Source organism: Archocentrus centrarchus, chromosome 13 (assembly GCF_007364275.1).
Source record: "Archocentrus centrarchus isolate MPI-CPG fArcCen1 chromosome 13, fArcCen1, whole genome shotgun sequence".
In the NCBI taxonomy this organism is placed as follows: Eukaryota; Metazoa; Chordata; class Actinopteri; order Cichliformes; family Cichlidae; genus Archocentrus; species Archocentrus centrarchus.
The window spans coordinates 12,949,169-12,973,827 of record NC_044358.1 but is presented as its reverse complement, the minus strand read 5'-3'; the positions used below and the strand labels follow the sequence as shown (position 1 = coordinate 12,973,827).

At 46.3% G+C, this 24,659-nt stretch overlaps 1 protein-coding gene across 2 annotated transcripts in view; it reads right to left on the bottom strand.

Annotated features, from left to right (window-relative positions):
• Window positions 1-5,672: 5,672 nt before the first annotated feature.
• The window catches only part of pak1 (p21 protein (Cdc42/Rac)-activated kinase 1), a 77,544-nt gene continuing 58,557 nt past the window's right edge, over window positions 5,673-24,659 (bottom strand). For both annotated transcript variants that reach the window (XM_030743909.1, XM_030743908.1), the window contains 10 exons: window positions 24,258-24,371; window positions 23,564-23,801; window positions 20,103-20,166; window positions 19,377-19,425; window positions 17,051-17,163; window positions 10,886-11,003; window positions 10,394-10,493; window positions 9,489-9,685; window positions 8,450-8,587; window positions 5,673-6,916 (listed from right to left, as the gene is read on the bottom strand). In XM_030743909.1, coding sequence (XP_030599769.1) covers window positions 6,830-6,916; window positions 8,450-8,587; window positions 9,489-9,685; window positions 10,394-10,493; window positions 10,886-11,003; window positions 17,051-17,163; window positions 19,377-19,425; window positions 20,103-20,166; window positions 23,564-23,801; window positions 24,258-24,371 — 1,218 coding nt within the window. In that variant the 3' untranslated portion in view covers window positions 5,673-6,829. The remainder of the gene's footprint in view (window positions 6,917-8,449; window positions 8,588-9,488; window positions 9,686-10,393; window positions 10,494-10,885; window positions 11,004-17,050; window positions 17,164-19,376; window positions 19,426-20,102; window positions 20,167-23,563; window positions 23,802-24,257; window positions 24,372-24,659) is intronic.

Genomic DNA, 24,659 nt, shown 5'->3' with positions numbered 1-24,659 from the left:
AGCAGGCCTGAGCTCACTCAGCTGAAACAGGAATGAAAGTTTAATATTATGCAACAGCGAGGACTGAATCCAATGTGGGGCCACTGGGGGCTTAAAACCAATTCACACGCAGCTACACAGCCTCATTTGCACTGAAAACTCTTCTATGAACAGGAAGATGAAAGGGGAGCTTGGGAAGCTGGCAAACACTAATTACCACTTTTAATTAAAGGAGAAAGAAAAATAGGCGGGATCTAATTTCACAATCACGAACAGCAGGGAGGAAGGCTGCAGGCTGTCGTCACAGCGAGACAGACTTAAGCTCATTTCTGCTCCAGGCGCCGCCAAAGAGTTTACAGAAATGAGAGGCTTTAGAACTATTAGGAAATAATGTCAGAATTTAAAAAAATTCTTATTATTTAACACTGAGACTCAAGCCTCACGCTGTGCCCCACGCCACTGTTGGGTTATGAAATGGAAGTTTTCCTAATAGTTTTTCCTTTAAACTGGAATTATGATGTTACGGGATATGGATTCAGTGAGGTGGTACAAACTGGTCCTAATGAAAGCATGCACAGATCACCATTAGCAGCTCCTGCCTGCAGTGCACCAGTGAGACCTGCCACCTGATAGTTTTAATACCGAAGAACAGTGGATGATACTCAGGGAAAAAGGCCGAGGAGATGTTCTTTGATTTCAAGCAGATTTAATGACAGTTTAGTCCCAGATAAAAACAGAGACCCCGAGGAAATGATATCCTGTTTGCACAGGACCTTGGTCCTGTTTTTATAAACAGGGTTAAGGGTCAGTTCCACACACACACACACACACACACACACACACACACACACACACACACACACACACACACAGAGTGATGGCTGACAAGGAGAGAGGAGCGGTGTTGTGATAGACGTGGCAATCCTGGCAGCAACATCAGGAGCATGAAAAAAACAGAAGTACCGGGGCCTGAAGGAACAGCTGGAGCAGATGTGGACGGTAAAGTCCAAAGTGGTCCCTGTGGTAATGGGAGCATTAGGAGCTGTAACTCCTAAACTGGGAGAGCAGCTCCAGCAGATTCCAGGCACAACATCCGAGATCTCTGTCCAGAAGAACGCAGTCCCAGGATCAGCTAAGACACTGTGCAGGAACCTCAAACTCCCAGGCCTCTGGTGGAGGACCCGAGCTTGGAGATCACACACATACCACCCCACAGGGTCTATCTAAACCCCCCCCTCGCCCTGTGGGTGGTCCTCGGGTCCTCTACTTAAAGCTCCATCTTTGGTGATTATATTTGAAGCTAACATATCCATCTTCAGTCCATGGGCCCAGGTTTTGCTTACTGGGCCAAATTTAGCCCCAGATGGATTCTCTAATATTGCCATGAAAAAAGACCACATCCCACCAAGAAAAACTTTTCCAGGCGTCTCAGCAGCTTTAATAAAAGTATTTTTTCAGGTTTCACGTTTAAACCAAATATTGGCTTTGTTTATGTGCTGGATCTTTGCTGGGTGCTGTGTGCTTCAGGGATGAAACTGTCCAAATTAACCTAAAAATTTTTTTTATATAGCTCTGTTATGTCTAAAAATCAACTTTGGCAAACGTCCCAACAACTTTAAAAGTTTTTTTTCCCTCATAGTTTAAAATATGTTTAAATGATAAAATATTAACCGCTCACTGGTCACAAAATTTTTAGTTTTCAGCACTTATGTGATGTGAAATTTATGCACTAGCATCCAGCTGCTGCCTCGATGGCGCCCTTCTCCAAACGATGACAACGAGACGTTAGAAACACGGTTTAACCTCTTCACATCCACCAGGTCACCAGCAGTCCATCTATGGTTAGGGCTAATGTTTAAGCATGGTATCACAGGTGGACAATGACAGCACCCAGATGTTACCCCTGACCACAGGTGGGCCGTCGGTGACGTGGTGGATGTGAGGAGGTAAAAGAAACCTGCAGGTAAGCAGCTGGTTGTGAATTTCTCTGATGCAGCTCGCTTTACGCAGTGAAGTGGCTTATGGAGCTATGACATCTCGCCCAACAATGGTACCATCCAAACCTCTAAATGATCTAAAAATGGAACTACGTTTACTTTCATGACCTTCTATCCCTGCTATCAAAAATATCTTGAAAGTTACCAGAAGAACAACGTTTACCCCACAAAAGTGCCCCATCCATTGGGATGATTGTCCGAGCACCCCCCACGAAACAGGAAGCCCAAAGAATGGGAGCTCTCGATTATATCTGAAGTGTCTCTTAACTTGATGTAAACAGATCCATACATGCAGCAGCTTAAAAAGCAAAAGAAAAAAACAGGCTGGGTTTTCAGTTTTTGTCGTTTTATTTTTGAGTTGTTCCAAAAAACCAAAATGACTTAGAAACAGAAAAATTATGGCTCTGATACACGAAGGAGTGAAGACTTCATTTGACCTTCATTTGGATCGTGCCAAGTCTGAAGAGCTGCTGTGAGGACAGAGTCACCTAACACAGCAGAAGTCCTTCATAGTAATGAACTCAGAGTTATCTGCCATCAGGTAAAAAGAAGGATGCTGCAGCCTCACAGACAGCTCTGAGAACTACTCTCATTTTTTAGTGTCACTGCCTTTGAGCAGTGTTTATTCAAGCTTTAAAGTGGACCTATTATGCTTCCGCTCATTTCCTGTCACATTGTTCCAGTGTGGATGCTCATATTAAACGTGGACACGTGGCTGAACTCTGCAGATGGGAGCTGCCCCACCCCTGCCACCAAAGAGCCAATCAGCAGCTCAACCGGACACCATATCAGCCAATGAGGAAAAGGCACAGCCGTATCTACTCATTATCACAGTACAGATGCAAGTGTACGGTTTCCTTTTTCTTGACTTTCTGGAACGTGAATGAACACGGCGTTTGCTCAGTGCCCTCCTGCAGGGAAGTTATTAATGTCGCTCTGAATTGAGCCCTCAATGAAGAAAGCAGAAGATGTGGGAGGGAAACAGCTTTTTAAACCTTATTTGGGGGAAAAGTTGCCAAATTCAAACTATTTTTATTTGACTGGTGACTCTGTACATGCAGTTTTTAGCTCCCACTGACTGCTTATGCTAACGTTACATCTCTCCTCCCACTGATTTAAATAGCAGCTTCAAAATAAGATGGCTGCGAAGGGGTTAGTATCCGTTCCTTTTATTTATTTGCATTCTATTATTTGCTATGTTCTTCATTTCATTTTCACTTCAGCCTTCAGTTTCAGACAGCTTTTTTCTACTTTTGGCTCTGTATGACATCATAGATATTCCTAACATGGTCACCTCAGATGCAGAAACCCCACCCACCTGCTTTTTAAACCTTCTGTTTGTGGGGGGTGACCAGTCAGAGGAAAAGGAGGGTGGACTTTCAGCACAAGGTTTTCCAAACCGGTGTTAGTGCAGCTGTCCACCCAACAGTCGACTTCTAACTAGCCTAATGTTTCTGTATCTGTTCTCTGTTAGCGACCAGAATCTAAGTACGATAACATGAATTATGTACAAATGCTGAGCTAAAAGCAGCTTGAATGACATTTAAATGTTCCATGCTAGGCAGATTTGACATTACACTGACCCACTGCACCACCTTGTGGTTCAAAGTGGTATTGCAAAACAGTACAGCTCGGCTCCATTTCAATTTCAGTTTATATCGTTATAGCACAATACACAGACATCCGCGACATCACATAACTGTTTATTTACATTCTAGTCACAGTTTGTTCATTTTAGAGGGTTTTCAAACTTTTTTAGTCACAAGGTTTTACAAAAAGTACCTGTAAAGGGGAGAGGATTGAGCGAGGGGCTGCACCAAGGCCCAGAACACGATAAATAAGGATTATTTTGAACAGTGGATCATGCAAAGCTGCTGCAGAGAACAAGGCTGAAAATATCAGGCTGGAAGTGAGCATGATAGGTCCACTTTAAAATCTCAAATCAGAAGAAAACCCACAGAACAGCCCTTTGAGTCCAGCTGTGTCGGGTTTCAGACCAGCACACACAGATACACGGCGGCGGCAGTTCACAGGTTTTAGATGCTTGGTTCAGTGCCTTGCTTAACGACACTTTGGCAGCCATGTTCCAAATCTGCACCCTCAGTAAAGATCGTTAATTCGTGAAGACTTTTATGAACAAAATGGTGCAACCAGAGAGGTTTTTTCTGCGGTCGTGTTGGAGAAAGAAGATGTCTGATAGTTTTTGATGTGTTATTTAGTATGAATGTTTTCTTGTCCCCTGATTGCCTTAGAAAACAGTTTAAAAGCCAAAAATCACAGATTACGATAACACACGGTTACAAAACTCATCATCAGTGCTGACTTAATCACGACCTTCTTAAAGAAAACCAATCAGACCATATTTGTACTGAGATGAACATGCTTTCACTTATTTCAATGTTGCACAAATTTACAGATGAACTAAAAAGAATAATCAGCAGATTATTCGCACCCCTTGAATGTTGCCGTGTATCGTTGCCATCAGTCTGGGACAAAAGCAGTCCTGCATCTTTGAAACAGTTTAAGGCCAGAGGTACATTAACAGTACATAATAAAAAAATCTGACAGTTTTGAATAAATGTTTTGGAAACGTTTGCTGAGTGTTTATCGGAGCAGCCGTGGCTGCTGATGGACGCTTTGGCTCTCGCAGGATCTGAACCTGGAACAGTTACAGGATTCATTTTTTTGCTAACGAGAAAAACTTTGTTCCAAAACACGTACTCAAATATTGAGATAAATCAAAACCAACTCATTTTCTACCATCGATCAGCTATAAAATAAAAACAGTGAGTTTGTAAACAAAGGCAAAAACAGATTGTTGCTGTCATTTTTCTTCATCGTCTAAAATATACACCGTACAGTCGCTCAGGCGAAGGCGACATCGTACCGTCGCTGCAGTTATTTGTCTCACTTCTAAAAAATAGGACTAAGATCTTCCCTATCGTACACTCTCGTGACTACACTCATTTATTATTTTGTTTCTCTCTAACTACGTACCGTAGTTTTTTTTTAAAAAAGGAAAATTTTGTTGACATGCACTCCCTCAGCCTCAGCACCGAGCCGGCAGACTGGAGTCCCAGAGCCGCAGATGGAGCACGTTTGGTTACGGAGAAACACAGAGTTTCACTTTCCAGGATCAGGGCTGGAGGATAACTGCAGGTTTAAGTTTGTAGGGTCAGCATGTATAAAACCACCGCCTTGCCTCTCTGGAAAACAGCGCTGCTTTAGATGCAGGAAGTTTTAGATGCTCGTGGGGCTGGAAAACAGCCCCATGAGCATCTAAAACTTCCTGTCTTCTGACCAGTGCCGATGAGAACCGTGGATTCTGAGGAGCAACGTTTTTAGGTGAAACAGAAAATTATAAGAGGCAGATGTTCCCCTCTGTGCTTAACTGTGATCCACAGTCTTTGAGCAGTGTGGGAATATTCACAGTCAGCTTTCCTTCCTGGCTTTAAACACTTGGCTGAAATGACTCTTTAACACTGAGTGTGTCGTCGCCGACGCGACGTGTTTCTAATGTGCCACCATGAAATTAGTAAAATTACCGTAATAACCACATGTTGGCTGTAAAGCACAACTTCTCAGCTTTCAGAAACAGTTCAGATTTTTCTGGCAGGACAAACATAATTACAGGAATGCAAAGTGTGCTTATGCAAACACGTCGGCAGGGATAGGTTTGGGTTAGAGGCGGTTAAAGAGTCTTAAAGGGTTACAGTGCACACACACTCACACTGTGATTGTTTTGATAGTTACAAAATCAGCTGTGTTGTCCATGTTTGTGCTGCGATGCTGCCTCTGAACGCACTCCTGGCTACACTGGGAAATCTGTTTACTGATCGAGTTGATAAAAACATGCATGTGAAGGCTGGTGGGCCTGCAGATGTTGGTGGGCCTGCAGATGTGGAGCAGAGCCAGCACCCATCATGTCTCGTGAGTATGAGGGGACATAACTAATAAGAGCAGCAGCTCTGACATCCAGAGCTGCACCAGAAGGTGACCTTGAAAGGGGGCTCGCTCCTGGAAGCTTTGAATGCTTCATATTTTGAAGCCTACAGCTGTGAATTCTTTGCTTTGACTTTAAATCTAAACGAGGTCCATCAGCGGCTCTGTTTCCTCGTCCTCGTTAATAATCCCCTTTAACTCGCAGCTCACACTGCAGACACGACAACGCACCACAAACCGTCTGCTCAGAAACAACAGAATCGAACGCTACAATCACCTGAAGTAATAACCCAACATCCCCGCTGTGACACACACACACACACACACACACACACACACACACACACACAGAAGAGTAATAAAACAAAAATCAACAAATGCACTTTTAGAACATGATGAAAAGGGTACAACTCATACCTGCAGACACACACACACACACACACACACACACACACACACACACACACACACAGGGCGCTGGTTGACTGTTTGTGGTCCGGGTGTTTACAGAGAGGTTAGAAATCAATCATCATTAAAATAAAAATACTCCCATGAGTCTTTGGGCTCTCTCCCATACTGGGGCTGTTTGTGCCGGCTGAGAGGGCGACGATGTCAGAAATGACATCACTTCATTACAGTTAGGCCCCGCCTTCCCGTCCGAGTCCAGTGGAGTGTTGAAGAAGTTGCCCTTCTTCCTCCCTGTGAGAGTGGGGTGGGGTGGGGTGGGGTGGGGGGTAGTAAGGGAGGTGAGACTCGGGGGTCAAAGATCACAGAGTGAAGAAGGAAGTAAAAAACAATCAGGGAGAAAAAGAGTGAAGGCGTTCGAAGGGTTGTGTAACCCGGCCAGCAGCCATCACCACCTTCACAGGAGGGATGACAGACAGAGAGGGGCGGGAGGAGCGAACGGCGAGTTAGCGGTTGTTCTTGGCAGCCTCCTTCGCCGCCAGAATGAGAGGAGTCAGACTGGAGAGCGGCTTCGCCATCTTCAGAAACTGATGCTGGGGGAGGAAAGGTGGGGAGGGAAGGGGGTGATAGGAGAGGACATGACAGAGGAACAAACAAAGGAAGGAGACGTGGGAGGACGGGACAAAGGGAGGGGAGGGAGAAGAGAGAAATATTTCAGTTCACCATACAGAACATTCACCAGAGGCTTTTGGAGCAGAGCAAGATACCTTCAAGTTCAGCCCTGGATCACATCACCATCAAGCTCTGCTGCAGATATGACCTGCAGGTGATGTTTGAGACCAACAGGTACAAAATGACTGACCAATCAGCTCTGTAGAAAATAGCGTAACAATTCCTGGAAGATCCACAGACCTCTGTGAGTGGATGCTGAGTTTTTCCCTGCTGAGCACCAGTGAGAAACACAGATTCTAACCTCCTCTCCTCCACAGTGTGTCTTTTGTCCTGTCTCTCTCCCCGCAGCCCCAACCAGTCACAGCAGATGACTTGGGTCGTGTTGATTGTTCTGTTTTCACTGTAATTATTGTAGCGTCTTTACCCTACAATATACCCTGTCGCCTGTGTATCATAAACACACCTGGAAGTCCTCCCACACACCTGAAACTGCCTGTGAACTCTGGTTTCATACAGCAGGACCTCTCTAACTTGCTCCTGTAACAGCACAAAGACCTGTGAGAGCTGACTGTGACAGGTGAGCCTCAGAGACCCTCAGACCTCCTCTGAAGGCTGAGAAGCTGTGAATACCAGTCAGGTCTACATGCATGTCAGAGACTTGGATCTAACATAAGAGACCTCTGAAGGAGGATTAGAAGCTTTGTTACACCAGGGAGCGAAACTCTGTCCTGATCTTTATGTTGTTATTCAAAGGCAAATATTGTACTTTATACTCACTTTATATATGAAACTATTGATATTAAAATAAATGTTGCAGATTAAAATGATCCATTCGCTCTAAATTACTGGAGCGGCCGTCAGATGTAAAATAAGATTTTAATAGTTTAAGTTAAATATTAATGTAACTGTAACTTTGTGTCTGTACATCAGTGCATGTATGAACAGCAGATGATTATGATCAGATGTTCTGCTCCAGCGTGCACACTGAAGCATCCCTGAGGACGATGCTCGGACATCCATCAGTGTAAGAACCAGAGCGTTTATTAAAGCGTCCCCTTTAATTAAGCTCCCTGCTCTGGTTCGAGGCAGAATTTGATATGAAAATATCAAACACAGAACGTTTGCTTACTAATTTGTTTTCAAACTGGATGTTTTGAGCATCATTTCTGTTGCGCAGTCTTGTTAGGACGGGTGGATCATCTCACTGACTCCGCCTGCTTTCTGTTTCTGTCTCCAGTTTTAGTCTGTTTGTCTGAACCTTGCTGATTGACTGCTCGAGAAAAAGTGACTCTGGGTCTGAATCCTGAATCCAAACAGCACCATTAAAACCATTTTTCTGTAATTAAACATAAACGATAAAGATAAAAAAAACATTTACTAAAACAATCTGAATAAAGAGATGCATGCATTTACACACACACACACACACACACACACACACACAGCTGGCGCACCTGCAGCAGCTCTTTAGCCGAGCCTCTCTTCTCCACGTCCATCTCCAAGCATCGATTCAGGAAGTCTCGGAATATCGTGGACAGTTTCTCCGGGTTCTGCAGCTCCGGCGTCCCGTTGGTTGCGATGAGATACAGCGCCTAACAGTGAAACACACACAGCGACATGTCTGCCTTCATCCCCGTGAGACAAACTCAGAGCCACAGTGTGAGGCGCTGCTGCCATCTAGTGGTGGTAAACACTGAGGCAGCTGTGCTGATACGTTATATATTTGTATATATGCACTGTGCTGCCCTGAATATAAAGCTGAGGCTTTTTCAGGATAAATTACAGTCTCGTCCTTTCATGGATTCTCTGTCCTCACAGCCTCTGGTGTCCTAAAACTGACGCTGCAGCTTTTCCTCTTTGTTCCCTCTTTTCCAGGATCTGAGATAGCAAAGAGAACCTGGACCAGGGCAGCTGGATGTCTGCAGAGAGTGTTTGGCTGCCTCCACCCGGGAGGCCATGGGCTCACTTCAGTTTGCCTGCCTGTTGGAAGGCGATCTGAGAATTTTTACAGGCTGAAACTAAAGTCATGCTTACAGAAAACCATCAAACTGAAATCATCTTCACGTTCTCAAGAAAACATCAAACTGGATCTGGATCCCCGTCTCCTTCTGGGCTGACTTCATGCAGGGTGGAGGAAATTTCCTTCCTTGGTGGAGGCGTCACAGATTAATGACTTGATGGGGACCTGAGTGTGAGAGTCTGTCTGCATTTTGGTAACAGCCACCTGAGTCATGTTAAACCCTGAGTTAACATTAGGCCCAGCTTTAAACCACATCTTTGGAGTCCGTCCCAAAAACAGTCGCAACCTCTGTGGATAGTTTCCCTTCATACCATCTCAGAGAGCTGCAGCTGTTCACTCTGCCAGGCCGAGCTCTGCTAAGCTGGGTCACTGAACTGCTTTTTCCCCTGTTGGAGCATCTTCAGTACATTTATCTGACAAATAATATGACCTGGAAGCAGGTAAACAGACTGGGAGTCTCCCTCTGAACTCACCCTGAGTGGATTCTCATTCAGGTACGGTGGCTCTCCCTCCACCATCTCTATCGCCATTATGCCCAGGGACCAGATGTCCACTTTGGGACCGTAGGCTTTGCGGGTCACGACCTCCGGGGCCATCCAGTACGGCGTGCCGACCATGGTGCTGCGTTTGCTCTGCTCAGGAGTGATCTGAGCGCAGAATCCAAAGTCAGCTGGGAGGAGCAGAGCGACAGACTCAGTTTCCTCAGAAAAGCTCAGAGTGAACAAACACCTTTGTACAAAGAACAACAAGGAATTCTGGGAAAGTTTAAGTTCCAGTTCAAATGAAAGCTGTGTCACATTTTCATGCAAACACTGATATAAATCACAGTTTCTCTGCTCTGTGACAAACTGAGACAGGCTCGTGTGGATCCTCCTGTGTTTAAATACTGCGTCACAAACTAAAGCTATTAAGGAAATATGATGAATCGGCCGCTGTGACCTCATGTCCAAAATAATCTCTGTATGTGCTGCAGAGATATAAACTGAAGTTGGTATAGGGCCAGGCTGTAATACCACTTTGTACCATAAGGTGTCCCAGCAGGTCCCTGTAACCTATACTAACCTGGCAGGTGACTGAAAATGTAACCCCCCCCCCCCCCCCCCCCCCCCCCCCCCCCCCCCCCGGGCTCTTAAGGAAATGGGGGCGGGGCTAAAAAGTTAAACAGCAGCATTCGACCAGATACATCCCAACACTGCCCCCTGGTGGTGAAAGTCTCAGTTAAACTTTGCAGTGGGTTTAACAGCTGATCTGTGTTTATCATCTGAGGATCACATTTCATTCGCATCCTAAACACAAGCACCTCCTGCTACAGAGGGAGAGGCTGTTCCCCACATTAAGTCAGAAACAGCTGAACTGATGCTGGTTTATGTAGACTGACTGAGTTTGACGGAGCCGTCCATGCCCAGCAGGATGTTGTCGCTCTTGATGTCTCGATGGATGACCTGGTTCGAGTGGAGGAACTCCAACGCCTGGAGACACTGAGCAGAGAAAAATAACCTGTCAGAGTAACGTGGAGAAACACCTGTGCCTGAAAAAAGTGGGAATATTCTGTTATTTCCAGCTTTTTATTCTTGGACTCGTGACCTGAGCGGTGCTGCAGCCCCTCAGTTCACCCTCCATCCACAAACTGTTTTAGCTCCTCCCCCTTTGAGCCAACGTCTTTCTGACTGGCCACCCCTTGCAAAAAAAGACTGAAACAGCAGGGAGGCGGGGCTTCACAGGCTGAGATTATCATATTAAGATTATCCCCTTTCATGACATCATACAGACCCATGTTCAGCCTGAGGCGGCTGAAGCCGAGCAGACTGCAGGGTTCAGTCTGATTTATTTTACTGGGAGAAACAGCATCACAATATTAGCTTCCTGTTACCTCTCTGCACACAGCAGCTATCTGCGCCTCATCCATGCAGGTTTCTGTGACGACATCAGTCAGCGAACCTCCGGCCAGGTACTCCATCACCACCCAGAGCTCATCGCCCACCAGGTAACTGTTAAAAACATGAGTGCAGGGGTTTTATTAACATGTGATCAGTATTTCAGTCAAGACGTTTTGAGGTGTCAGAAAAACAAACACAAACAGGAAGTAGATGCAGAAGTCTAAACATTCTCACTGTTTAGATGCAAATAAATTAATAACCATTAATGACTTGTTTTCAATCAGTCTATAAACTGTCAGAGCTCAAAGTGGTGTCCTTTCTTTAAGAGTACAAAGACATTCAGCTGTTGGTGAACTAAGTCTTCAGGTCTGTGAAGATGGTAACAGTAACCAGCAGAGTCTTCAGGAATAATAATAATTAATTAATTGATAGCACCATAACTTAAAGACAGGTGTGTTCTTTAAGTTATGGTGCTATCAATTAATTAATAGCACCATGTTAATTAATGCGTCAGAGGGTCAGATTACTGTGCAGTGCACTCAGTTCTGATGGAACTCTCCCAAGGGATTAATAAGGTTTCAATCAATTAATCAATCAATCACTCAAGATGCAACAATAATAATGATCATCAACAATGATCATCATTCTGCCAAAAGCTGCACAAAGCAAAAACAAGCAGACCTGAGGAGGGTCACGATTCTGATCAGCTACAGGTAAATCAGTGTCTGATTGAAAGGTGAGCTCCTCTGAGAGGAGCTGCTGAGCTCTGTGAGGCTGAGACAGCTCAGATGGATCCATACAGAGGAGGGTGGTGCAACGCTCCAACATATGAACCTGAACTCTGTGGCAGCTGACCTGCAGGGCGTGCAGAGGCTTTCCCAGCAGATCTCATATGAATGAAACATGTGATACTGTGTTCATCCATCCATTACGTATTATAAGACTGACACATGAACCTTCAGATCTCACCTACTGAATTCTGACAGAGCTCTGAGTCACTGCTGCTCTCATTACAGACCTGAAACAGCACAAACTGCTCGGATCACTGTGAAACCCGACACCAGCATCCTGCAGACCCTGGAGACAGTCCACACCATGAGCCTGTACACACACGCACACACACACGCACACAAACACGCACACGCACACACACACACGCGCACGCACACGCGCACACGAACACACACACACGCGCACACACACACACGTGCACGCGCACACACACACACACACACACACACACACACACACGTGCACGCACACACACACACACACGTGCACGCACACACACACACGCACACATACACACACACACATACACACACACGCACACGTGCACGCACACACACACACACGCACACATACACACGCACACACGTGCACACACACACACACACACGCACACACACACGCACACATACACACGCGCACACGTGCACACACACACACACGCACACGCACACATACACACGCACACACACACACGTGCACGCACACACACACACATACACACACACACACGCACACGCACACATACACACACACGTGCACGCACACACACACGCACACACACACACGCACACACGCACGCGCACACACACACACACACACACGTGCACGCACACACACACGCACACACACACGCACACACACACACACATGCATGCACACATGCATGCACACACACATGCATGCACACGCACACACACACACGCACACACACTATTTGAGTAAATCAGTGACAGAGAGAATGTCGTTTCCATGGGGATCAGAATCAGAATCTTTATTGTCATTGTACACAGAAGTTGCACAACGAAATTTAAAATGCATTCCTTTTTAGGTGCCTCAGACAATAAATAATAAAATAATAAAAATATGAGTGATAAAAATGATTACTAAAATACAGTGCACAATAGTAAATTAACAGACGAATCTAGCCCCAATACACACACCAACGCACGCACACAGTCAGCACTACCACCCCACATCACTGTCCAAACCACACAGAGTTCAGTTCAATGATAGCCCTGGCATAAAAGCTGTTCCTCAGTCTGTTTGTTCTGGCCTTCATTGTCCTGAAACGTCTGCCTGATGGCAGTAGCTGAAACAAGGAGTGTCCAGGGTGTGAGGGGTCCTGGAGGATGTTCTGTGCCCTCCTCTGGCAGCGGGCATTGAACAGTTCCTGGAGGGAGGGCAGGGGACAGCCTATGATCTTTTGAGCCGTGTTGATGATTCGCTGGAGTGTTTTCCTGTCTGCTGCTGTGCAGCTGTTGAACCACACGCACAGACAGTAGGTCAGGATGCTCTCTACACAGCAACGGTAGAAGGACACCAGCAGATTCTGGGTCAGATGGTTGCTCCTAAGAACCCTCAGGAAATGCAGTCTCTGTTGGGCCTTCCTGACAATGCTGGTCGTATTGATACTCCAGGTCAAATCATCCTGCAGATGTACTCCCAGGAACCTAAAATCTGAAACCAGCTCCACTTCATCCCCCTCGATGAACAGAGGTTGAATGACATGTGTTGTCCTCCTAAAGTCTACTACCATCTCCTTTGTCTTAGTGGTGTTCAGGATCAAGTTATTCTCACTGCACCACCTTGACAGCCGCTGCACCTCGTCCCGGTATGCTGACTCATCCCCGCCTGATATGAGCCCCACCACAGTGGTGTCATCCGCAAACTTAATGATGCAGTTACTGGCATGTATGGAGGTGCAGTCATGTGTGTAGAGGGTGAAGAGTAGGGGACTCAGCACACAGCCCTGTGGAGAGCCGGTGCTGAGGCTGATGGCTGAAGAGAGGTGGGGACCTACTCTTACCCTCTGGGAACGGTCTGTCAGGAAGTCCTTGATCCAAAGACAGGTGGAGCGTGGTATCCCCAGATCTGACAGTTTAGTCACCAGTCTGCCAGGAAGGATGGTGTTAAACGCCGAGCTGAAGTCCACAAAGAGCAGCCGAGCGTAGTTCCCCCCCTGCTCCAGGTGAGAGAAGGCAGAGTGGAGGGCCGTGGCAATGGTGTCCTCTGTGGACCGGTTGGCTCTGTAGGCAAACTGGTGGGGGTCTAGTCTGGGGGAGAGACTGGAGATGACGTGAGCCCGGACAAGCTTTTCAAAGCACTTCATAACAATTGGTGTGAGTGCTACTGGCCTGTAGTCATTCAAACCTCTGATAGTGTTCTTCTTGGGGATGGGGACGATAATGGAGGACTTCAGGCAGGAAGGGACAGCAGCCTGGCTCAGGGACTGGTTAAAAATGCTGGTAAAAATACCAGCCAGCTGAGCCGCACAGACCTTCAGTATCCGTCCAGAGACACCATCGGGCCCCACAGCTTTCCTGGGGTTCACAGTTTCCAGCATACGCCTCACCTCTTGCTCTTGCAGCCTGAGGATGCTGCTGCTGCCTGCTGAGGGATGTTGGATGGCTGTCTCTGATTGCTGTACCTCAAAGCGTGCAAAGAAGCTGTTCAGCTCCTCTGCCAGATTGATGTTACGCTGATCAACTAACAGGCTGGGTTTGTAGTTCAAAATATGCCGAACCCCTTGCCACACCTGCCTGAAGTCGTGGCTCTGGAAACAGTCCTCAATCCTCCTCTTATACACAGCCTTGGCCTCCCTGATGCCCCTCTTCAGTTGGCTCTGGCAGCGCTGTAAAGCGCCCCATCACCAGCTCTGAAGGCGATGTTCCTCTCTCTGAGTAAGCTCTGCACCTTTCCATTCATCCATGGCTTTCTATTTGGAAAAACCCGGATATTCTTGTCCACAGTTACAGTGTCGGTGCAGAACTTGATGTAGTCCAGAACAGCCGAGGTATACTGCTCCAGGTCCTGGTGCTTGAATACGTCCCAGTCAGTTGTTTCAAAGCAGTCCTGCAGCTGTTGAGAGGCACCTTCAGGCCAGGTCTGAACAGTCTTAGATGTAGAAAGAGCAGTTTTGCTGAGGGGGGTGTATGACAGCATGTCGAGGCAGACAGGTAACTACGGTAACCAGACACCTCGCTCACGCACGTCCCATGGGTTACCGTGACAACAGCAGCCATGAACTGGATAACCTCTCGTGCTGTCTGAGTGTGAACAGCTCCCAGCTCAGCTGCAGTTTCCTTGGTGATGCCTTCATCTGCCCAGAAACACGTGGAACCTCAGAGACGTTCTCCGGCTTTAAAGGAGCATTTAGGAACCTCACGTTTTGATATGTGTTAGTACACAATAGGTGCTCGACCACAAAAGACAGCTGAGCTCAGCAGTGGGAACCTCCCCTGCAGCCCCACTGTGGGCTACATACTTAGAAAGTACAAAAACTCCATTTTAAGCCAGAAGAACGTCAGAAAAAGATGGAACACAGAAGTCTGAGAGCACTGATGGACGAGCTGCAGCGATTCATGCTGAGGTCACCCAGCAGACACGAGCAAAACAGTCAGAGCGTCTCACAATGAGAGAAACAACAAACAAACAAACAAATGCATGTTTTTGTTTGTTAGTTCGGTCACTAAATGGTCAGTTCTATCCACGTCCACAGAACCTGTTTCTCTAATGCAAACATCACTTTTAAGCTGCTAACGCTCATCTCCATGTAAATGCACGCTGACCGCAGGGTCAGCTGTTCATGCTGCTCAAACGGATCCACGCTCAGCATCTTCACAACTTTCATCCTGGAATAACTTTATCAATAAGACTGGATGTGGAGAACAGAGAGCTGAGGGTTAATCAGCACCAAGGTGCTTCATATACAAGGAGCAGTTCATGACAGGAAAGCACGGCTCGTTTAGATAAAATACCATCAGCCACACTGAGCCTGTTTGTCTGAAACACGTTCATGAGTCTGACAGCAGCTCTAACAGGAGGATCTCAGCGCTCACAATCAAATTTATTATTACTGGTGACTTCACTACAAGTCTTTTTCCAACCAGGAGTCGCCCCCTGCAGGCCTTTAAAAGATTGCAGGTTGCACAGACCCTGTCTGTCTTTTATACAGAGCCTATGGGTATAATACAGAAAACATGAAACGTAATGACATAAATAAAATCCAAACAACACTGGAACTCTTCCACTGTCTGCTTTCCAGGTCAGGGGCCCAGCCCTCCCTCTCTCCAGCTTTTCCAGAGGGAATAATGAAATGTTCCTGTAATCTCTCCAGTGTGCCCACAGTCTGCCCTGGGGGGCCTCCTCCTGGTAGGAAGGAAGCGTCTCACCCAGGAGGCATCCAGGAGGTCTCCCAGTCAGGTGCCTGAACTGCCTCTATTGGCTCCTTTTGATGAGGAGTACTGGCTCTACTCTGAGCCAATGACCCAACCCTTTAAGAGGAGGCTGTGGTGAAGCAGTACTGATCAGAAGGGTGGTGGTTCGATCCCTGGCTGCTCCAGTCTGCATACCAAAGTGTCCTCGGGCAAGACACTGAACCCTGAGTTGTTCCCCGGAGTGTGAATGTTAGAGAGAAAGTGCAGTGAGATCCTGAGGTATTTGAACCTGACACAGCTGGGAATCATGGCGTCAGAGGGGCGAATCCTTCTCCCAGCTGCTGCAGACTCAGGTCTGACTGTCCCAGTGCAAACTGGAGGTTGGATGAAGCCAAATGAACCGCGTCTCCTTCAAAAAGCGACAGCCTGCAGCCATCAGAGCGTAACCATAACAGAATCAGAGTGCAGACTCAGTTTGATCATCATCAGGATCTTAATTTGACAATTTGACATTGAAAACAAATAAAAATGGTAATATTAGTTAATTACAGTAGGAACACTGGATGTGTTTTATTCCATCCTTCACACGGCTTCAAATCCCTCTGGGAGCACTTCATCTGCATGGGGTCTTTTATTTTGAAATGCAACTCCTGTGCCTGATTTCCTGCCTTCATCATGTGCTTGGTGCAGCTTCCCTAAAAAGTAGACCCTGCACTATTTTAAGAAGGAGCTTTGGGAGCATGGAGCTGGAACAGGAAGTGGTCACGCCCGGTGGATTTGCAGCATCAGTGATGTCGACATGTGTTCACACAGTAATCTGTTTTTTAGATTATTTATAAGCATGGCGTCTTTTCTCGCTCTTTTTATCATTTTTACTTACGCAGAGTCACCAAATGTAATGAAAAGCACCACAAACTGTTGGTCAGCTCTAAATAAGCCAAAGAGTCAGACATTTCCCCGCCCTGTGCGGATGAGTGACGGGTGTCTCACCTGTCCAGGTAGTTGACTATGTTTGGGTTCTTGTTTTCCCTCATCACCAGAATCTCATTGATGATCAGTTCCTTTTTCGGCTGCTGCTGCAGGTTCATCTGTTTAATGGCGACCTTTAGAGGAAATACAGTGCAGAGCAGGGTTATTATAGTTAACGAAAATGAACGAAATAACGAAAACTGAAATTGAACAAACATTGTCGTTAACTGAAATAAAAACTATAATTAAAAGGAAAAAACGATAACTAATTAAAACTGAATTGTGAGTTTACAAAACTAACTAAAACTAACTGAAATTATCCATAAACGGACTTTCATTTACTTGTTTTTTTTTGTTTTTTTTAAACCTTGTGGATTGATATGAAATCCTTTTTTCCGCTCTCCGAGTTTAAGCTGGGAGCGCCACAGGACAACTGTGTGAGTGCGCATGTGCGTGCGCTCACCGCGCTGGTCCACAGAGTAATGGCTGCGGTCTGCAGAGAAAGCGGCAGAGTCCCGTATGGAGGCTCTTTGAGTACAAGAGCACAGATAGAATCGAAAGTCTTGTTGTGGATGATGAAAAATGTGTGTAACACTTCTCAGTCAGGAAAAACCAGCAACATCAAAGTCCAGCTGAGAAGCTACAGCGGCTACAGAAACCGCTCTGATCCTACCAGGTAACCTGGCCTGCGCCTCTGAGAAACGGGACTACTTGTCGGGTCCACGCAGCCCAGAAAGTTGTGACTAAACTGTTGCGTCCTTGTGCGTTTCCGGCTACTTTATCAGTGAGAGAATAACAATCAGGAATAATAATCAAAGCATCAATATAAGGACTCACAACTGTCAGCAGATTCCTGGTAGGAGACTGCTGAAACTATCAGGATGGACGTGAAGGAATGAAGAAAGTGAAAAAAAACAGGGACAAATATGTTTGCAGCCAAAAAACTGAGCACAAAGAGCAAGGACCAAAAAAGAAGTCCCAGCCTGCGCCGCATATAAAACACCTGCACACGATCACAAGGTAATAAACACACACAATCCAGCTACACAAGCATAAATGTGGACACGAAGGTTATGTACAAAGACCCTGCAAGTTTAATCAGCAGCATCTAACCAAGCTAGCTCCAAAACAGAAGCAGCTTCAGGTGGTGAGAACATCAGGATGCAGCTGGATTTGACCTTTGACTCCTTCAGAGTTTGTTTTTGTCACACACCACATGTAGGTGTTGTTAATCTGCTGCACTGATGCTGAACTTTACTGTGGAGTTTATTGTAGAATGTATTGAGTTTGGGAGTTCATGTTTTTCTTTGTTTCTCCCTGTTGATGTTCATGTGTGTCCTTAATGTTACACACATTTAGCACGTAGTGCTGCTGTCTGTGAACAGTTGGTTGTTGAATATATTTCTTTAAACGGTATCTTTTGTCAAGTTTTCATTACACAATAGTCACTTTTGCGCCTTGAATCTTGCACTTGATTAGGTATGAAAATACTAAAACTAATACTGAAACTAACTGAAACTAAGCATGAAACCAAAAATAAAAACTAATAAAAACGAGAAAAAACACTCTGAAAACGAATTAAAACTGAATTAAAGAAAAAAAAAGTAAAAACTAACTAAAACTAAACTATAATGTAAAATCCAAAACTATTATTATAACCCTGGTGCAGACAGAGAGGTCACTGATTAAAGGAAAATACAGCGAGACGGCGTGAAGCCCGACGGGAGGACGAGGGAGGAGGCGAACCTTTAAACCTGCATCGCAAAGCGAGCACAGACGAGTCTGACAGACAAGTCGAGCTGCTTTAAAGCTGTGAAGCTGCAGATGGACTCGCTCCTTCCTCACTTCACCTGCAGGGACCTACACTTTCTCCTGTGACCACCATTAAGCCACCATCACTTCCACTGCTGAGCGCACTCAGCACACTGTGAGTCTGAGTTCTTCTCCTTTGGTTTAAATACAGTTTCATTGACTCTGATTCAGTTTTCACAGCAGGACGTCACATATTTAATATCACATCATAGATTTACTGCAGCTGCTGGTAACATTAGAGAAGCCTTTGGTGTTTAAAGTATCATAAATCATAAATATCATTAATCCTGTAACAATGGCTGCCTCCACAGACAAACACGCATTAGCAGCCCGGCTCGCCCTGAGCAGCAGAATCTGAGACAGGCCCACATCCTTACAGCCCAGAGTCAGAAACTCCCCATGAAACGGTTTCCCATGTTGGTAAATTCATGAATGTTTAAGCTCGGTTCTTTGCTGACTGCTGTCCAGATTACAGATGGTTTGGACGTGTTTGTACTCTGAACCTGAACAGAGAGAAAAGAGAAGGAAATCATACCTCCTGTCCTGTGGCGATGTCTATGGCTGTGTACACGGTCCCAGACGCCCTGAAGCACACACAGAGATCCTCAGTTACACATCACGCAGCAGGTTAGTTGCTACAGGCCTCCTGCAGCACCATCATTAATCCTTCATAAGAGCAGCGAGCAGACTGAACAGCTCAGGCTGAACGCCTCGGCCAAACCTCCATCAATGCTCCTTCATATTTCTACCTTTAAATAAACACCTGAGCCACCGGCCCACTAATAACACATGTTTATGTGTGTGGTTATTTTCCTTTAACTGGAGAAGCTGAGGCAGTCACATGACGACACCACGACCCTTCATCACACACGTGTTGATGAAGAGCTGCAGGAGTTCGAGGTGTGACGCTGCAGACTCACAAACACACGTCTCAGAGTCCAACACAGCGATGAAACTGTGCTTTACTTAAAACAAAATCGTGTTTTAAATCTGAATTTGAATCATTTACAAACCTCCAGCGAGCATTTATCCCAACAACAACACACAAACATAACACAGTTAAAGAAAACAAATGGAAATGTTGGACTGTGTGTGCTTCAGCTTCAGTGCAGCTAACCAAGCTTTCAAAACCGTTAGCAATGAAAGCATAAAGCTACAGCCCTCCATCGTTTACATACAGTCTATAATCCTTCACAGACAGGAATGTATTTATCGTGATGATGTGCATGCAAAGACTGATGTTTCAGAGATTTGGGCTTACCCCTGTCCGATCTTCTCAAATCGAGTGTATTTCTTCTTGGGGTCGCCCACGCTGACGATCGTCCCTGAGTTCAAGGACGAGAAAGAGGAGAAGGAAGTCAGAGCAAGATCTGCAAGCAAGCAGGACGATGAACACCAGGCCCTGAAACGTTTCTACAGCTTCCAGCATCACTCAATTTGGATGGATAGAAGAGCCACACGTGTTTCTATCCATCCTGATTCTACTCTATGTTCATCACACTGATGCAGCATGCTGACTGGGAGGAAGAGCTGAGAGAGAGAGGGATGAAGAGGTGGAGAGCAGTAAGGAGTGACGGACAGCTCCGAAATAAAACGTGTAACGAAATGAAGGGAAACGTTTAGAAGTGTAAAGAAGGGAGTGAAGCTCGGTCTGCAGCTCAGCATTAAAGGACCAAACTTTAATCACTCAGGAACAATGACAGGGCAACCAATCAGACGAGAGGATCGGACAAATGGGGGCGGGACAGTGGATATCAGGTCTGTCGATCAGAAGAGGCAGACAGACGAGCAGTATCCTGGTCTTACCAGCAGAGGGAGACCTGAGCACGTCTGGACAGGCGTGTGGCATGGTTTAAGAAATATATACAAGCTTTTATTCAGGCATTAGAAACACACAAGCACACAATTCAGAGCAGAGAAGAAGGCTTAAAGATGGGCCTTAAACTGTGCTGCACCTCTGCGCACAGACAACCCCCACCTGACCTCTGAGGTCACCTGACCTTCTTCATACAGTGAGTGTGTATAAATGAATATGTGCACAGCTCGACCTCAGCACTGAATCCTTTCAGACTCGCAGGCTTCAGAGTCCTCAGAGCATCGTGAGCCTCAATTCTGCAGCTTCTCTCCCCTCTGAGCTCGAGGCTTTGGTCAGCAGCCAGCCTTTACCACGTTTATCCTGTTAACTGGCCACGGATATGTAGTGCCTTTTATATATATATATATATATATATATATATATATATATATATATATATATATACATACACTGTTCCAATCACACTGTGAGACTCGCTCAACCATTCATATGTGAGTCTGCTCAGACTTTTGCCTGGCACTGCATTTTGTAATCTATAGTGCGATTAAATATTAATTTAAAAATCAGGGCTCTCTGAGTCCAGCGATGCTCACCTGTTAACAGCCACACTACAGTTTAAAAGCCAAACAGCCTACCAGCTGATACTGTTTACGTTAGATACCTGACATCCCGGTATAAACAATGGAAGATAAATAACTTTACCTGATATAAAATGGGCGCTTCAAACGTGAGCATTTCTGATCCTGTCCTCAGTCCAATTTTTATCAGTACATTTGACAGCTTGCAACCACGGACGCCTCCATTTTCTCTCAAACAGCTGTGAGATTCGGTACAACTTCAGTCCACTTTTGGTAGAGTAGAAATCTTGACAGCCAAACGTGCAACAGCAGACATTTTGATGCTGATATCGCTTTTAAATCACGTTTAAACGCTGCTCAGCCTCCTCGTTCTCATTGATTTGAATGGGGTAGCAGTTCACTGCTCGCATCCTTTGATGACGTAGGCTGTAAATGGGTCTATATGGCAGGCTAGACCCTCCCACTTTGACTGACACCTCATTTGGCCAATCATGTTAAGAAACGGATTTTCCAGAGCCAATAATAACCAGAGGGCATCACGTAACTTTTTCAGGTGATTTTGGTACAACCAGTTAGATGATTACTTTCACCCCTGGTGACACACCCCCTCCGGAGCTAAAAGTGGCCCCTCCTACCTGCATCCCCCTCACCAGGTGCCCTCCACACCTTTAACCGAGTAGAGAAAACAGAGTCTGTTCATCCATCAGGATGTAGCTCCGGCAGGCCGACATGTTTGTCACAGGAGCAGAGAGACTGCAGTGATGATGGAGGGACCGTCTCAGACCTTTAAACACCTTAAAAACAACCTCACTGTGATGGAAGGTCTAAAGGAAGGAAGCAGGAAGCTACCTGCTCAAATACACACACGAGAAAATGTTTCATGCTGACGTCTGACATGTAAATACTGTCTGTTAAACATAAAAATCAGAAGGAGCCCAAAATAGACTCATCCTGCTCTCTGAGGGGAGCTGTGCGTGCACATAGAGAGGTGAGGCGGCGGTCACAGCTAAAATTAGCTGCTGGAGACTCTGTGCTCTACAGCAGCATCAGAATATGGATGGATTATCACGACCGCGGCCCCCGGACTCAAACCTGCCCACCCACACACTCACTGTGCACTTATATTTGTTACTTTGATGCAGTAAATTATTCTGACAGGTACGGCAAGATATGCACAGTCTCGGCTGTAATGTTTGGAAAAGTGGAATGTAATCCCCAATCAGCAGAGGTCAGAGGTCAGAGGGTGCCTGGGAATGTGCTGCCGTTGTGGTAAATCTGACCGTTTACGGTGAAAGGAGGCTCACACTGAAGCCCGCTGAGTCTAACTGAGCCCGTCAACACTGACAGCTTTCCATTATGATTATTCTGCACTGGGCTCATTATGACTGTTTACTGCTGTATTCATGTTTTTGGTGCATTGATGAAGTTACAGCATGAAATTAAAGACAGTTGATTATTTTTGTTACCTCTGCAGCAGTTTGAGTCGTACCTGTGTTTGTGCAAATGAAGTGATTTTAAAGCAGCCTATTGATCATAAATAAAACAGAGCAGCTTTGATGGAAAAATAACAGAGGCCTGTTTGACCTCTGCTGTCCTCATGACTAAATACATTTGAACCCATAATTCAGATCCACACATTCATGTGTTTTTGTGCCTCTGATGTTCAGCAGAGTGAGGATGAGGCACCAGGTGACAGACGCAGGCTATAACACACACAGTGTGCAGGCTGTTCACTGATCAATCATCTATCAGGTCTTCATTCACCTGCACGATACACAAATGATCCACTTTCCTTTGATACGTCCATTTATGCAACAGCTGCTGGACCTCAGTTTGTGCAGGACATTAAAAGATATCTGAGAACTTTAGAGAACAACGAAACACCAGGACGCCACAGAAGCAGCACGCTAACCTCTTTACTACACATGACACAAAGCCAGGAGAGCCACGCTGACACTGAGCGTGTGCAGACCCCAAACAGGCAGAGACGAAGAGGCTCACAGGCTCCTCTTCCTCTGGACTGAAACTGATAAGAACCCACACTGCAACTAGAGCTTTAATGATGACAACTAAACTAAACTCTGGAAACTAACTGACACTAGACTGAGCTGAAACTAAAAGAAAAATATAATAAGAAGAAGAATAACAACCGGGCTGGCATGCGTTCTGAGAGCAAGGTGATGAGCCTTCAGGGCCATTACTGTGTAGGTCAGGTCAAATCTCAGCACTGACTCGGTGAGCCAGCGCTGTGAGTCGAGGCTACCTCAGCCTTCATCAGACCTCATGTTGTTCGTGTTTGTGTGCTCTGAGTGTCTGAATGAGCCTTACGTAGCTTCTCCAGGATCTCCTCGTCTGACATCTTCTTCTTCCTCGTTTTATCCTGTGGGTGGGGCACAGAAGGGCCAGGGGCGGGGCTAGCACTGGGAGGACTACTGGGAGCAGCTTCCGCAGGTTGAGCGGGGGTGACGGCGGCGGCCGCGGCGGTGGTCGGCAGAGAGATGGGCGAGGTCGCAGCATCTTTTGTGGGAGGTGGAGGGAGGGGCTCGATCACTGAGCGAGTGTAAATCTGAAAGGTGAAAAATGTTTCTGTCGGGTCACAACAAAACACACATTTAAAGGCATTAAACAGACCTGCTTTGTTATCTGCTCTCTGTGTGTGTCTGTTGTGTCTCTGCTGACACACAGAGCCGGACCTCAGAGACCCAAAGAGCTCACAGGAAAACTGCTGTTGTTTGACTGAGTCCTCCTTTACTTTTACTGCCGGGATAAAAAGACAGCAGACCTGTGTGTGTGTGTGTGTGTGTGTGTGTGTGTGTGTGTGTGTGTGTGTGTGTGTGTGTGTGTGTGTGTGTGAGAGCCAGGCGCACGAGACTCATCACCAAGGAAACCACAACGACGCCATGAAGGCAGCTTCTCAACCGCCAAACAGTCTGAGAGGAGCAACAGTGTGTGTGTGTGTGTGTGTGTGTGTGTGTGTGTGTATTAAGGACAACCTTGTCAGGAAGTAAAAGTGTGTTCTTACTGATTTGGTATGTTCCGGTCGGGGGGCGATCACCGGCGGGGGCTCGGCCTCATCTTCATCCTCGTCCTCGGATACGGTTGCTATGGCGGGCGTCTCTGACACGGCCTTAGAGCTCTGCGTGATGTCACAGGGAGAGAGAGGGCGGAGCCTCAGTGACATCATCGTCACGCGAGCCACGAACGATACCAGACCCATCATTGCTTCCAGCGTTTCCTGCCTCTTCCTGTACTGCCTGACTGTGTGACGGTGCAGGGGGGGGGGAGTCCTGCCCGTCTTCAGCTCTTCTTCTCTGGTTTTACCCTCCCGCTCCGTCTTTCCACCCCGTTTTCCCTCCTCTCATTATCACAGCTGTCTCAAAGCTCTGGTCACATCTGGCTTCTGCTGCCACTGCCCTCACATCCT